Source organism: Nipponia nippon, unplaced genomic scaffold (assembly GCF_047370975.1).
Source record: "Nipponia nippon isolate SJK-2023a ecotype South Korea unplaced genomic scaffold, ASM4737097v1 scaffold_9, whole genome shotgun sequence".
In the NCBI taxonomy this organism is placed as follows: Eukaryota; Metazoa; Chordata; class Aves; order Pelecaniformes; family Threskiornithidae; genus Nipponia; species Nipponia nippon.
In genome coordinates, this window is record NW_028262413.1 from 46,353,338 (window position 1) to 46,368,643 (window position 15,306).

At 49.2% G+C, this 15,306-nt stretch overlaps 1 protein-coding gene across 3 annotated transcripts in view; it reads right to left on the minus strand.

Moving 5' to 3' along the window:
* Positions 1-15,306, minus strand: part of IGDCC4 (immunoglobulin superfamily DCC subclass member 4) — a 102,189-nt gene that overhangs the window by 41,989 nt on the left and 44,894 nt on the right. For 2 of the 3 annotated variants that reach the window (XM_087744924.1, XM_087744923.1), the window contains exons 3-4: positions 14,236-14,377; positions 7,967-8,100 (exon numbers count right to left, since the gene is read on the minus strand). In XM_087744924.1, the coding sequence (XP_087601050.1) occupies positions 7,967-8,100; positions 14,236-14,377 (276 nt within the window). The remainder of the gene's footprint in view (positions 1-7,966; positions 8,101-14,235; positions 14,378-15,306) is intronic. The other variant, XM_087744926.1, reaches the window with a different exon arrangement.

The following is a 15,306-nucleotide window of genomic DNA, read 5'->3' on the forward strand; positions in this document are numbered from 1 at the left end:
TTGTAACATAGCTAACTCACAGAAGTGAAAGTGCAAAAGTAATAGGCAGAAAGCATCAAAGACCCTTAACAAAAGCCACAGTATCAGAGATTTAAATACAGACACCCCCCCAAATCAGTAAACACCAAACAGCCCTGTGGACCTAAGCTTGCCAGCCTCTGGGATTCAGTGGGAACATTCCCCCACTTCTTTACCATCATTACACCAGCTCTCTTTGCCCTTTTCCTAGGCCAGCACATCACCTTCCAGGATGATACAGGAGAAATCCCCAAGAAAAAAGCTGTAAGGCAGGTAAAGATACTCTGTTACCTGTTGCACAGAAATGAGACAGAGACATCGTCAACAGAAGACCCTTTTGGCTTACAGGTGACAAGCCCTGACGCTCCTCCTTACTCAGCTGCCTCACCTTGCCTCAGTGACTGGAGCCATTTCACTCCAGTAACTTCCTCCCTGTGCTCAGAGGCTGATGTTTCCCAGGGGCTGACACCTATTTCATCAGATCTATTTGCAATTCAGATTTATTTGCAACATCAGATCTATTTGCAATTCATGTACATCTAAGAACAGCAGAGAGGGAACAGGTTGGAGTCCCTGGGCTGTGCAGAAGGACACAACCTGCTTTCTTTGTGACCAGGGCTTCTGCTTTGCCCCATTCCGTCTACCAGAGATGGCCATTCACATTACTGGCATGCACAGCTTTGAAAAGAGAAACATTATGGGAAGCCACCTCGTAGCGTGGTCTCCCTGATGCCAGGTACACAGAATGCTTCCGACAAGCTACGCTTCGAACACACAACATGCTGGGAGCCTACAGTAACACAGTCTGGCAGCAAACGAAGACTGCCAACTTGGAAGGAAGAACTAAAAGCAGATGGATGCATCTGCATTAACTCAGGACAATGATGCAAATCTGTTTTTCTAGGAAAAGTCTGGAAGGAAAGCTGGCTTTCCATGTGATATTCACAGATTCTGTCAAAGCCCTTCGGCTGGACACTTGCTGAGTGCCGCAGAGAGCCCCGATCTAAGGCTGTGCCTGAAGACACAGTGTTTGGTAACACCACCTGCCCCTCCTTATCCCATCCTTCTTCTCTTCTCCTCCTTCTCGCTCTTGTCCACAATCCATGTGGCATGGCCCCTTGGTCACACTGGAAACAGCGTTGGCCAAGAGTATCTCTGTTACTGAAGGCAAACTCCCAGCTGTGTCCTGAGCGATCCCTGGCATCCAAGATATCCAAGCGAGGGCTCAGAGCAGCACGGCTCAGCTCCTGATTCAGCCTCCTCTGTGATCTGGGCCAACTCGCCCCATTCTCGTTCCTTAGCACCACCAGGCCTGCAGATACCGGTGGGTCTCTGAGACAGGGAGAAGCCTCCTCCATATGTCTGTCCCATGTCTAAAGCAACGGGACCACGAGCTTTGCTATGCCTCTGGACACTTGCAACATCCTCACTCCAGCTGTTAGGATGCTGTAAGCGCCGTAGGGCACTGCTAGCTTTCAACCTCAGAGAGCTACTGAGGCTCTGCTGTAACACAGACGATTAATTATTAACAAGTGCCATCAGGAACCCAACCACACCAACCTTCCTGTCCCGCAGCCCATTGCAAGCTGGTGACCTAATTACGATCTCTATTCTTAGCTCCCTTCCAGCCTCGCTGTGCAGGCACAGCCTGTTCGATCCCCCCGGGAGAGGCCAGGTACGACCCCTGCAGTGCAGATGTGCTGATGCACCACAGGATTACACCAGCACCAAAAGACTCTGGGGGGAAAGCTGAATGGAAACTGCTGCTTAAACCCTGCTTCAGTCAGAGCCTTACCAACCACCACTTTCTTTCAGGAAGCCTCAAAAGCGCAGCAGATCTGGATTAATAAGAGATGCACGTGGAGAACACCGGGGGACCGCAAACCACCCCGGAATCCAGCCATCCCTGATCTTCAGGAGTCGGAGGCAGAGCTGCCTGTAACACATGAGCCTGGCCATACCTGACAGCTCCAAACACAATGCACAGCCAACACTGCCTGTGGGAGAGACCAGTTTCCCCTCAGGACCTGGAAACAGCTCACCTGTTCCCAGCCGTACATCCCTTGTTCTGCTCTATCATCCCTGACACCTCTGTTGCCACTCACTTCGGTGCCAACCCCAGGCTTAGCTGTTCTGCTTAATGGGAGGTGAGGGCTCTGAATTTTGTATCAAACCCTCTGTCACCGCAGGCTGCTAGAGCTGTCAGGAGCGTAGCATATCATAGCCCCACCAAACTTCACAGACAGCTGAGCTGAAACTCCCCCTCCGGCTCCCGGGAACAGGCTGCTGACACTTGAGCTACGAGAAGCTTTCCCTCGGCGATGTGAGTGGTGTGATGCATGCTGGCCCCGTACGAACTCCAGTCTCGGAGAGAGCTGTGTGTTTGGGTGGGTGCCTGACGCATGTCTGCACCAGCCCTTCACAAGTTTCACCCAAAATCTGTGGTCTCAGTCCTGTTCCATGCATGCTTGAAATTACTAGCGTTGCTAGGCTCAGTGAAAGGGAGATGGAGTGGAAGTTTATAGCTCATGTTAGGCAGAAGGTCACGTCTAGCTTTAAAGATCTATTTATTAAGCTAGAAATGCTGTGTATCTCCTCCTTGATCTTACCATTCTCTGAATTCACGCTTACCGTGGTTCGCTTAGCATCGTCTGCCACAGAGGAGGAGCAAGAGCATTTTTCACAACCCAGCAGATGCATTATGCAAACAGCTTCAGATACCTTTAGCCAAAGAAACTGGAGGTTCAAAACCCACATAAACAGAGACCTCATGGCCAAGCTTTTGGGATGTTAAGTGGAGGGCAGTTCCCTGCTTAACTGCTAGTAAAGCGAGAGAGCAGAGGGCAAAGAAAAACAGGATGCTAAAAGAAGAGAGGGAAAAGTGACAGAGGTCTGTGCCCAGCAGAAGAGGCACAAGGAATGGGGACACAGCGATTGCAGGCTGGAACGGGGATGCCTCCTTCTCCAGAGGTAAAGCATCACTTGCTGGTTAAGCCAACAGCTCACAGTAAAAATACAGCTGCCTTATCCCACCCCATGTTTTCTCTCCCTACACATTTCCATGACCCTCTTGCCTCCCAGAAGCACAGCCTTTAGCAGTCTCCTGTGCCCACAAACGCAGCTGTGGGTAGCTCTCCCCCGACAACACCGCAGGGCCCTGCTGCCTCTGCCGCGTGTGTTCCTGCCAGAGGAAGACCACCCCAACCAGGTGGGACCATCACCCCGCTTCGGTTAACGCTGCCTTTCTCCATCAACGGCAGCACACAACGAGATCAACGCCCGGCTGCGGTCAGGGAGGTCAGACCGGAGCAGCACTGATCCAAGTCCAAACTGCGCTGTCCCTAGATTGCACGGTATCCGTGTTCAAAGCTGCGAGGGGAGCACAGTACGTGTCGTCAGGGCTCAGGCTGAGCGCCAAGCCAGCATCCAGCACGTCATTCGCACATGCAGGGACTGAAAATCCACTTGTGGTAACAGCACGTCTGTTTCTGTGAGGTGGTGGCCAACTGCGAGTGCTGCTCACTTCATCACCACCTTCCCCTCCATCCCCAAAGCTCATCCCGTTCAATAGCTGTATTCTCCCTCAGCCCTTTGGAGTGGGAGCCACCCAGGCCCCAGCACCCAGAGCCAGGTTCTCCCTTGGTACGCGCGAGCCACCGCAATACAAACACCAAAAGCACAAAAAACTTGAAGGTGTTTCAGCTGCCTCCAAGCTCTGTCCCTGTTATCATATTTCATACAAATATTTGGCTGAAAAATACATTTCTTGGGACACTGCTGCAGCAAGCTGCTACAACTGTCAACGTAAATGATGTTCTGCCAACGGCAATCTCGCACTGTCATCTCTAATAACACGGTACTAAATCCCAGCTCACGGGGGACGTGCTCATCTGCTGGAAGACTCTTCAGTGGCCTGCTCCGCCCAGACCTCAGCCCTGCTGTACGCATGCCCATCGCCCTGATCTGTTTGTTCTCCTCATTCCCGCATTTATTGCGGCACAGGCACAGGATCACGTGGAGCATGACTGTTGAGACCACCACACAAACATCGCTGCATAGATGTTTTGTTGGTGCTGGGGGAAGGCTGTTGCACATTCTGATTCTTGCCAGCCTGGTCTGAGGCAAAGGTTTTACCCGTATACCAGACTGACACGTCACAGAAATCGTGGCATGCGCAGACCAGGAATAGGGTGCAGCGGACACAAGGAAGAAAAACCCCACACCCACAATCAGGTACCTATCTGCATCTTCCTCTGCAAGTGTACCTCGATGCCCAGCTCACCTAAGCAGACAGACCTCCAGCACCAAATGCCCATAATCACTCTCCAGACTGACCCAGCACTTCGAAGAGGGCAACTCCAAGCCTGTTACATTATCCCTGTTTACAGAGGCAGAAATTAAAGTGTTAAGGAACTGGTTCTCCTCTGTAGCCCGACAACAGAGAGGAAAGGAGAACCCAAGAGTCCTGCCTCCCAGGACCACGCTTTGTTGACTCTGACGGTTTGTGCTGCACTGAGGATGCAAGCCACGGCATACCAGATGTGGGGCAAACACATAGCAAGAGGTAGTCCCTGTCCCCAAGAAAACACACGAAGAGCAAGCGTGTGCATGACAGGGAGGGGAAAAGTGACGTGATAGGCAGCGACCTGCTGAGACCACACAACGTCACATTCCCCAAGCCTTTCTGCTACTCTTCTTTGAGAGCTGCTGTATGAAGCATGGCAGCACTTCCTTGTGCAGGCCAAGGACCTGGGAACACCAGGACACACTGAGAATTAACTCTTTATAGATGAGTTCCAGAGCTTGCTTCCAGAAAAAGAAGCTACAAGAAACAAGACACAGCTCCATGGAGACCTGACCCCAAGCAAAGGCAGCATGCACAGATGGAGCACCTGGGAAAAGCATCCTGCAGCCAGCTCCTACTGCCCTTTTTGGCAGAGAGCGCAGCAGGGCTGCAGTGTTCATTCCTCATCTGTCCAGGTGAGGGGTGAAGGGACAGAGCTGCCAGATGTGTTTGGCGCTCCATCCGCCGGGGAGCAGTGGAGATCCAAGGGAAAAATCCAAGTTATCCCTATTTTGACAGCAGGCTCTGTTTCAGGGCTGCGTGACTGTATCCCGCTCTCCATCTGCTCTCTTCCCTTTCAGCTCAAAACGCCACTTCCCCAGGGAACGTCTGGAAATTTGCACCATGAAGTCTGCACAGCCGAAACATCTGCAGCCCTTACAGCACCACCGTGCACCGCTGCTCTCTGCCCTGCCTGTGCAAGGCCAGCATGTGTTTAGCCATCGACACACAATGCAGCCTTCCCCACGTGACGGGGAAGTCACACCGTCAGGGGAAATGACACTTTTGGGGTTTTTAGGCCATGCAAATATGACAGAAGGGGGTCGTGCTAATTGTTGCCTCTACTGGGAAAAGGCCTTTAATAAGGGAGATGGAACAATTCCCAGCCATTGTATCAGGAACGAGGGGTAGAGGGGGAGGAAAAGGACAACTGGGCAGAAGAGCTATAGGGAAACGGATTCTTTTGCTATGCACAGCCAGTTCAAATCCAGCGCTGTCAGGGGCGGAGGCACGAACACGAGATGTTCCCAGGCCTGAGGGCTGGCAACTCAGTGCAAGTGGAAGCGTTTGCATTATAACCAGCACGGCCCCAAAAATCTATCACGAGCACACAGACTCGGTCATCATCACACGGCACTGCCCAGTGCTGTCACTGGGACCCCACAGCTGCAGGCACAGCTGGTAAGGACACACTAGGTCCCACTGCACAAACCTTTTCCAGGAGCCTTGGCAGTGCAGCGGGACTGAAAGACTGGACTCCCATCTTACCCCAGCACAACTGACTCACTAGCCATCAGCAGGGAGCGAAGAAATAGCTTAGTTGTTCCTGCCTGGAGACACACAGGACTTTGGCCCCTGAAATTTCCAAATAAGCAAGTCAAGCAACACTGAATAGCTGTATTTCAGGCTATTGTTCTTTTGTTTTGTTTTTCCTAGGATTTTTTGTTTGTTTTGGTTTAGTTTGGTTTTATTTTTTACAACTGGCAAAGGATTTCTGCCTGACCAGTTCACTCCAACTACTATCAGCTGCTTCTGAACATGGAGGAAGAAACTCCTCAGTCTCGGTGACTCCAGTTACTCATGGAGGATTTTGCAGCCTGCACAGGTCACTGCAGTTTCCCATCTGTCTCAGAGATACTTCTCCCCAATTATAAAAAACCCCCGAGATTTAACAGGCATGTTTTTCATCACTATCAGCTCAATCTGGTGAAAAACTCAACCTCGCATATTTGTTTTTGCAGCCAGCGGGTGGTGTGGTGCTGCAGAAGCGAGATTTGGGTGAGAACTCCAAGCAGAAATCTGCTCGGGCCGGCTGGTGCTCCAGAAGGAACGCTTCCCATTTAACCTCTTCCATTGCCTGCATTTGCAAAGCAGATTAAACATTGCAGAGTTACAAGATACTATTATGCAGAACAAGTTATGATGCCAAGGACAGCATATTCACCTTTGTAGCTTGATCAATATTACTTATCAATAGCCAACCAGACCCAACATGGGAGCTGTCTCTGGAGCGTGGAACTGCCCATAGCAAGTGCTCCCCTCGCCTCCGTGCTTCATTAAGCACACAGAGGATCTGGCAGGGGCTGGCAATTAGATACAGAGCATTCAACCCCTCACGAATTCTCTGCAGATTCCACACAGATTACCTCCACAACACAATCCATTGATCAGAGGTGTATTCTCAGGCTCCACAGTTAATTACACTCCCTGCTGATGGATGAAGAGCAAAGCCATCTCTGTGAAAATACACTGGTAGCAGAATGCCAAGCAACGCAATCCTAAACAAAGACAAAAGGGGCCGGGAAGGATTTCGGAGCTGTCAAGGTTAAAGCTGCCTACAAAATACACTGGGGTCAGTGCGAACAGGAGACAGACATGGCAGGGGGGCACCGTCCCGAGAGAAGGGACAGCTCAGCCAGACTCCCAGCCCCGGTGAGTTTGCCGGCTTGCAGGATGGGGATTACACAACACTGGGGAGGCAGCCAGGCACGCTGGGAAGGATGCTGGAGCCTGGAGACCCCCACTGCACTTACGCTCTCAGCTACATTCTCATGTCCAGACTTGCCCACTGTGCTCTTGGTTTAAAAGAAAAATGCACTAAGAGATTGAGGCCCGGATTGGGAGGCGAAGGACAGCTCACATCCAAAGCCTTGCTCCAACAGTCTGTGTCACCAGAAGAAATCCCAGCTGAAGCTGTTCCTAAATACCACAAAAAGATCTCTGGAGCCTACCCGACAGCTCAGCAAAGAGCCAGCAACACAGACACAGAATGCAAGTTGGATGTCACTGTGCCCAACCTCCTCTGGACCCTGCTAGGCAACCCAGGGTAGACACAGCCCTGCCAACTGCTCCAGCCTCCAGCCGCTTCTCTTACTAGCTTGGGCAAGCGTCTTCCTCTGTCTGTGCCAGCCTTTGCTTGTCTTGCCATCCAAGGCTACTGGAGGTAGGATTGCAAGAACATGCACTTCCCCAAGGCGCAAGCAGGGTACCCGACCCCTGCTAAGAGCTCCAGACCATAAAGGAGACTAGGGCTGTTAAAACCCACTTGCTGCTACGATCCACCTGCAAAAACATAAAAATCCCTTGGCGCAGAGAGAAACAACCCCATTATTACTGTTGGCTGCCTGGTCCTGGGGCCGGGCAGAGCAGCCAGCTGTGACTCCCAGGTGGCAATACCTCCCAACCCAGCCTGCTTATCCCATCAGAGTAAAGAGAAATCTTTAACAAAATGCCTTCTCTGCAAGTTTTAACCAAAGCCTGCCATGTGCAGAGGCACACCAGCAGGAGAGATTGTCACTGATATTTCAGCTCAGCTTGCCATCACACGCGATGGCTATCCGGCAGACGTGTGGCCAGCCCAACACGCTCCTGCCTGCACCTTACCTTTCAGGACACTGAGGACTGCATCATTGCTGTAGCGTTTTCGGGCAGCGTTGGTTGCCACGCAGTGGTAAGCCCCAGCATCACTCTCCCGCACATCCATGATTTGGAGGACACCATTTGGAAGAGTTATAAACCTGAATGACCAAAAGGAAGAGTGTGAGACAGGCTATGCCTTATCTGAGCTATTCATCAACTCAATGCCCTTTCATCCCTTCTTTTTCGCCTGCAGATGTATCATGTACAGACCCTGGTAATCACAGCAGAGTGGGATCAACAAACCTTTGAGCCACCCGAGTGGTGGTTTTTAAAAAGCAGCAGGTACAGACCTATCTGCGGGACTAGAGTTTTCACAACGTAGGATCTGCTTTTGGGAGACCAGACCAACAAGGCTTTGCTGATAGAAGCCAACTGTAGAGTATAAAACAACTACATACACACATACACGCGCAGATTTGTAGACATCTCCAAGAGTACAAGTGCCTTTGCACACACTACAGACAGTTTCACTATTTGCTTTTCACAAAGGTTTGGTGAAATAATTGAAATAATTGAAAATTGGAGAAAAAATACATTGCAAAGAAGTCTGAACATCATCTTTTTCCTGCTGCACCTCAAGTACGTGAAGGGACCAACTGATACACAGCTACACCTTCATGGCCCAAAGCAGTTAGGACACAACCGCCTGAAGCTGCACCATTCCAGGGTTGTGTTGATTACTGTTGTTCTCCCAAGAGGTTCTGGCTTTCACAAGCTGACAACCTTACAGCCGGGCATTCAGTATCCCCCCCATTTGCCCATGGGGTGCTACTGGGCAACACTTCCATGGAGTGAAATGGCTACTTGGCTCACAACATGAACACAATCCTTGCTGCATTTTACTGAACAAAGCAGATGATTAGCAATTAGCATAAAAGTAGGAGCTGGCTGTCAGCATCTCCATTTTCTGCCTGGATTCCTAAATGGCAGCCTCTTTATTCTTGAATGCAAGGCGCAAAGCCTACGTGATCCTTTTTAATTATATATGAGATCCATTTTTAATTGCAAGCCTCTATAAACAGAGCTGCCGAGCTTTGACAGGCAGCTCTGGGTTATCAGTCTTCATTATGAAGAGGACACATTCAAAGGCAATTGCTAAGGGGAGGGATAGCAGCTATTCAACGGGAACAGCACAAAGACAAGTTATAACCATGAAAGCCAGTCCTTCCATCCACGAAGATCCCAATAAGTGCACCCAATAAGCAAAACTGTGGTTCTCCAGGTGCTGAGACAGCTGGAGTGCCACAAGCACGTGTCGTGGAACCAGGAGAACCTTAAGAGATGTGTTCAAGCCATGGTCACCAACAGCACACCTGCTCCTGCAAACATTTATCCAAAATCTCCAGCAGTGGAAATACCTCCCCTGCCCTAAGCAGTCTGTTCCAGAGACAAATATCCCTGCTGCGAGGCTAGCGTCTATCCTGGACCTCAGTTGCTGCAATCTGAGCGCATCACTTCTTGTCCTCCTCACAGCTGATGAAGAAACAGAAGAGCTAACAGAGCTCCTCCAGTGACCATACTGTCTCTACTGGCACAATCCTACAGCCTGATTCATGGACGCAGACTTGCTGAAGCTTCCCACGTACACAAAGGCAACTGCCCCACATCCCTAAAGCCATGCTCCCGCTACCTACAAAGACACTTCTCTCAGGATCAAGCTCCGGAGACCTCAGAGGAGGTGGTACCCAGAAAGCCCTCATCAGGATGCCTCATCAGGACTCAGGAGAAAGACGACAAATATTTGCATCCTCTCAGCTCTGCGGAGGGAAAGCCTCCCACTGCGATAATATTTATTTTTGTCGTGCATCTGCTATTTGAGTCTGTAATTAATATCAACATATTTCAAACACTAGGCAAGGCATCTCCCAGCCACAAAAAGACACTCCAATTATGTATCACAGATTCACTGAGGCTGGGAAGGACCTCTGAAAATTGTGTACTGTCTTTCCCTTTTCAAACCAGTGTCAGCTAGACCAGGTTGCTCAGCTAGTCCACGGTCACGCTCAGCCAACACACTCAGCTCCTCTTGAGGGCAGAAAACAAGCCACTGTGTTTCTAAAGAGAGCAGAAGCTGGAGGCAAGTGGGAGTGAGTGGGGAGACTTAATCAACACATAGCTCAAGATGGCCCCTTCGGTGAGGCCAGCAGTAAAGAGATCGACTTAATGCAGTACGTCCTGTTGGGAAAGCACGACAGAGGTGAGCACTGCTCTCCCTGGGAAGCAAGGAGGGAAGAAAGACAGGATTTCTCAACCCACAATTTCTCCCAGTCGCTCAGAAAGTCTCCAGCTCTTCAGGCCCCTGGCAGCCCTGGACTAGAAGCCTCCAGGCAGCCTGCAAAGGCATTTTGCTCCATCCCCAGGCTCTCTGCAAGGAAGCTAAGTTTGCCTGATGATTCAGAGCAGACAGTTAGCACTAGCTTTTCTTCCACATAAATGGCAGATCTTTTCGTTTGCTCACCTTCACTACGGATTATGCAGAAAACAAAAACCAAAGGACAAATAGGCAAAGGCCCTGGGAGAAACAGAAATGCTGGAACCTCAGCAGTCTCAGGGGTTTTACCATTGACAGCTACAGCACCAGGATCTCACAAGGAGACTGCCCTGAATGGGGGCAAAAGACAAGCTCCCCGCTTGCAGCAGGTAGCTGGTTAAAGGGTGGCACGCTCAGACCAAGGCCCAGCTACTGCGGGCACAGAAGGCAGCAAGCTGCAAGAGCAACAGGGCACAAACATGTAGCCGTTCCCCTCTCTGCTCCTCTCCAAGCAGACTCGTACACGAGAGCGGGGGCAGAGAAGAGAACACAGCGGGGCCGACGGCTGCTCACCTCCTCAGTGACGATGACAAGGGCAGTGCTCAAGAACAGAAATCAAGCATCACTGCCTTGTGTCCAAACCTTGCAACCCTACAGCTCAGTGTGCTACACTATGAGTATAGCAGAGAACATTCCAGCATTAACAGTCCAATTCCCTTTCTTACTTTCTCCCCAGTAAACTGCTGGCACATCCTTCCTTGCAGCCTTCTGAAGGTATACAAAACACACTAAAGCAGCAGTCCCTCAGGACAAGTTAGGAACCTGCAGCTTTGTTGCGGACTCAAAGCCTGCAAGCCCTTTTGCTCACAGCTCAAGAGCCCTGTATGTGAACGTGAACCATATTAAGGCACTCTTGACACATGACAGAAGTAAATTCTCCACACAGATAAAACCCTCACTTAGCCAAAATGTGGAAAAAGATATTGTGATTGCAGACTATGTGATCTGTAGGGTATGTGTTTATGTGAAGACCTCCAAAGGCCTCCAGTTCCTAGCATGTACTTATCTGGGCTCTAGAGAAAATAAACAGCAATTTGGAGCCTGGTGTGAAACCCAGCCAGCACCTAAATCAGAGAAGAGACTATGCCAAGAGATGTAGCACTCGCCCCAAAGCAACTGCAATCTAGAGAAACCCTGCAAGCCACCTCTCAGCAGCTGCTGCAGATTTAAGACCATGTTTTTTAAAAGTACTTTGGAGCCAGAATTGCAAAATACTTCTGTGTCTTGCTCACATATGAAAGTTAGATTTTTGTCTTGCACTTCAGCAGGGCTGGAAAGGTATTCTGAAAACATCAATAAGCACTCCTCTACCCTTTGGGTCGCCTACGTATTTTTTAAGCTCAGCCTTCAGCACCTTTGAGGTGGCACCATGCTAGAACCTGCACAGCAAAGGACAAAGGGAGCGCCCAAAGGCAAGATCAACATAAAAAAGAAAACAAAAGAAAAAGGAAAAAATAAAACGCAATAACAGCTTGCCATGACTATTCTATCCCTCTTAAAAGAAATCACAAACACTGATGTAGTAGCATTATCTCAAGGGTTGTATCTATATAGCCCCACAGCCTGATTTTGTACATACGCCTAACCTTGCTATACTGGAATATGAAATCATCATCCTGACGCCTACCTATCCAAATGATTGCATTTTCACAGGCTCATCAGATGCGTGCACAGGAGGGAGTCCACAGTAATCAGAGGCTGGCCTGAGATCTGGTCCTTAGGCATGATGGGGTAAGGATAACAGAGTTCTGGTTGGCAGCCAACGTTTCCTGGAATTCACTTAATTCCTTCGAAAGCCAGTAATATTAAATCCAACAACAACTAGACAACAACAAAAAAAGCAAATCCTTCTGAAAAAGCATATTAGCTAAAACATGATTTAAAAGGCAAGATCTGCAGCCAGCGATTATGGTCTGGCTTTTACAAGGAAAACAATTTTCAGGCTGCCCATGTTGAAAGCAATCTCTGAGCAAGTAATTTCACAACATCCATCGAGCTGTCTCATTAAAAAGCCATTGCCCTATCTATAGCACACTTCCCTCTGCAATCCCTTCTTTTTGGTTTTTTTTTCTCTTTCTTTTCTTATTTATTAATTTTCTTCTCATTACAAAGCAACAGCCTCCTATAAACCCTTAGATGCCACACTGCAGACTCAAGGATATAAGCGTTTATTCCTACAGAAACAGTCATTGCTGCAAAATTATTCCTAAACCTCACCCCATCCCTCTTTCCTTCCTCTCCTCCTGCCTCTTGGCTTAACTTCCCTGGGAGGAAAACAGCTCCTTCTGCAGAACAGAAAACAAGTTTTTAAGAACTAAAAGATAATGCAGCCACTAGTCCCCCGCAGGAGTGATGTCTCCAGGCCAACTAACAGCCAACTGATGGTTTATCCTCTTCTCATGCCTGTAACGGACTCTCATTAATGAAAAGGTATCACGTTGCAGGACTCTTATTCTTTCCCCAAAAACGGAAAATTCGGCGTCTTTTACTAGATGACCTCTAAACACGGGAATAAAACAAACAGAAAGATCTCCCGGGTTACCGAGCGCACACAGTGCTCTAGAAGAATCATTAACCCCGAGACAAATCCGTGCGGGAAAACAGTGAAGAAAAACAACCATCTCTAAAACCACAACCAAAAGGAAAGAAAAACCACGTCACGGAGTTCAGCTGGGTACACCCAGTACCCCCAGCGCTGTACCCCCACAGTCAGCTGCAGAAATATTCCTCACACCAGGCCCCAATCCCCCAAAGACTTCTGCCTCACTTAACTTCACACAAGAGGACAAGCCGAAGGCAGCCCACGCCACAGCCTGCTGTGCCCTGTTCCATACACGCACAGGCCTTCGCAGGGTGCAGGTTCTGCGCTGTCAGAACTGGCACAATTTCAAGTTTCGCTGTTCACTTTTACGCTGCTGTCTGCCCTTCTGCATACTCTTCTTGGTTTCCCTCCAACGCTCTGGATGGGGAGTAAATGGCTGATGTAAACCGTGCTGAAATTGTGCATCTTTGCATACAGACCTTCCAGGGCACTGGAGAACTGAGGCTCAGTCTCAATTGCTTGCTTTGTTTATCAGCCAGTTTCTAGCCAATTTCACTTCCTTGAAACTATCTTTTATAGAGTGAGCACTTGGTCCATCATGGCAAAGGCTCCAGAATCACAGAATCATTTAGGTTGGAAAAGACTCTTAAGATCATCGAGTCCAACCATAAACCTATCACTGCCAAGTCCACCACTAAACCACGTCCCTAAGCACCACATCTCCCCGGCTTTTAAATACCTCCAAGGATGGGGACTCAACCACCTCCCTGGGCAGCCTGTGCCAGTGCCTGACAGCCCTTTCGGTGAAGAAATTTTTCCTAATATCCAACCTAAACCTCCCCTGGTGTGACCTCAGGCCATTTCCTTTCGTCCTACCACTTGTTACTAGAGAGAAGAGACCGACCCCCACCTCGCTACAACTCCTTTCAGGCAGTTGTAGAGAGCAATGAGGTCTCCCCTCAGTCTCCTTTTTTCCAGGCTAAACAATCCCAGTTCCCTCAGCAGCTCCTCATAGCACTTGCTCTCTAGACCCTTCACCAGCTTTGTTGCCCTTCTTTGGATGTGCTCCAGCACCTCAAGGAACAAGACATCAGTAATAAAAAAGGGCTTGGTTCTTTTCTTCTTTTTTTTTTTTTTTTTTTTTTTTTTTTTAGTGGGTTGGATGTTTGGGGAAAAGTTAATTTTATTTAGGTGTTTGATGGACCTCTTTGCATGGGCCCCTTGAACACCTCCTCTTACATCACTTAATTATCAGGTCCTAACCTGGTCTATCATCTCTCTCTTCATTCTACCTTTTTATGAAGGATTTTCACACCCTAAATGGTCAGGTTTTGTTTTGCTTTTTTTCAAGCTAACCCAGGAAAGCAATCAAGGCGTCACCTGGGTTCTGCTGGAACAGCTTCATGGTCCTTCTCCCATGTGATGACAGGGGAGGGCAGTCCTTCGATCCGACACTCAAACCGGGCCATGCCATTTTCTTCCACTGTCTGCGACTCCGGCTGTTGGAAGAAGCGTGATAATGCTGGGGAAAGAAGAATAAGGAAAGAAAAGTTAATAACTTGGTGTTTCTGCTGAGAAATGCAAACCTGTTATGATGCATGAGTTAAGAGGAAGGCTTTTCTCTCCTAAAGATAACCTGAAATGTAATGCCTCACTTTCCCATGCCCTGCAGACCCTCAGCTGTCCTAACAACAGTAACTGAAAGGTTTCAATGTGCAAATTTGCTTCTTGCCTCATTTTCTCCTTTAAGGCAACAGTGTGAGAGAAAAGACAGGCAATTACTGGGTTTCAGCGGTTCCCTTCCTAAATTGCTTCCTTGTCTGGTCACTTGCTCCACTTGGGAAGGACACACAGAACAAGAAAAAGAAGAGGGGAAATGCCACAACCCTGAGAGACGAGAGTTTCCCCTTGCCTTGTGGCACTCCCGCAGCCGCAGGAAATTAAAACAAGGCAAGAGGAAAAACAAAGCCAGATGTCAAGTTACTTACACAAAACAACTGCCCACAGGCTGGCAATGCTAGAGACTAGGGTGAGAGACCGTAAGCGTTATGATCCTCCTTCTCCATAGCGAACAGCTCTGCCTGCAGAAACCAACTTCATCCTACTGAAGCAGATGAGATGCAGCCAAGGAAATACAGACACAGCCACCTGGCTAAGAGAAGGAGGATGGATTTCACACATGCCAGGACACTTGTTTGCTCTCCAAGCCTCACCCCTGTCTATATGCTTCTTTATATACTAGAGAGGCTGAACTCGCTTTGGAGACAAAGCACTAATGTTTGTGATTGACAAAGCACATTGCTTTTGGACCGCACCCTTCCCAGCGTTGATACGCAGCTCCCTCATCTTCCTCCCCTTCCACACACAGGCAGCAAAACCCCGCTGACTTCAGCGGAGCAGAAACCCTCCCCCTGGGGCTGTCAGCATCTGTCCTATCAACAGCATAACCCG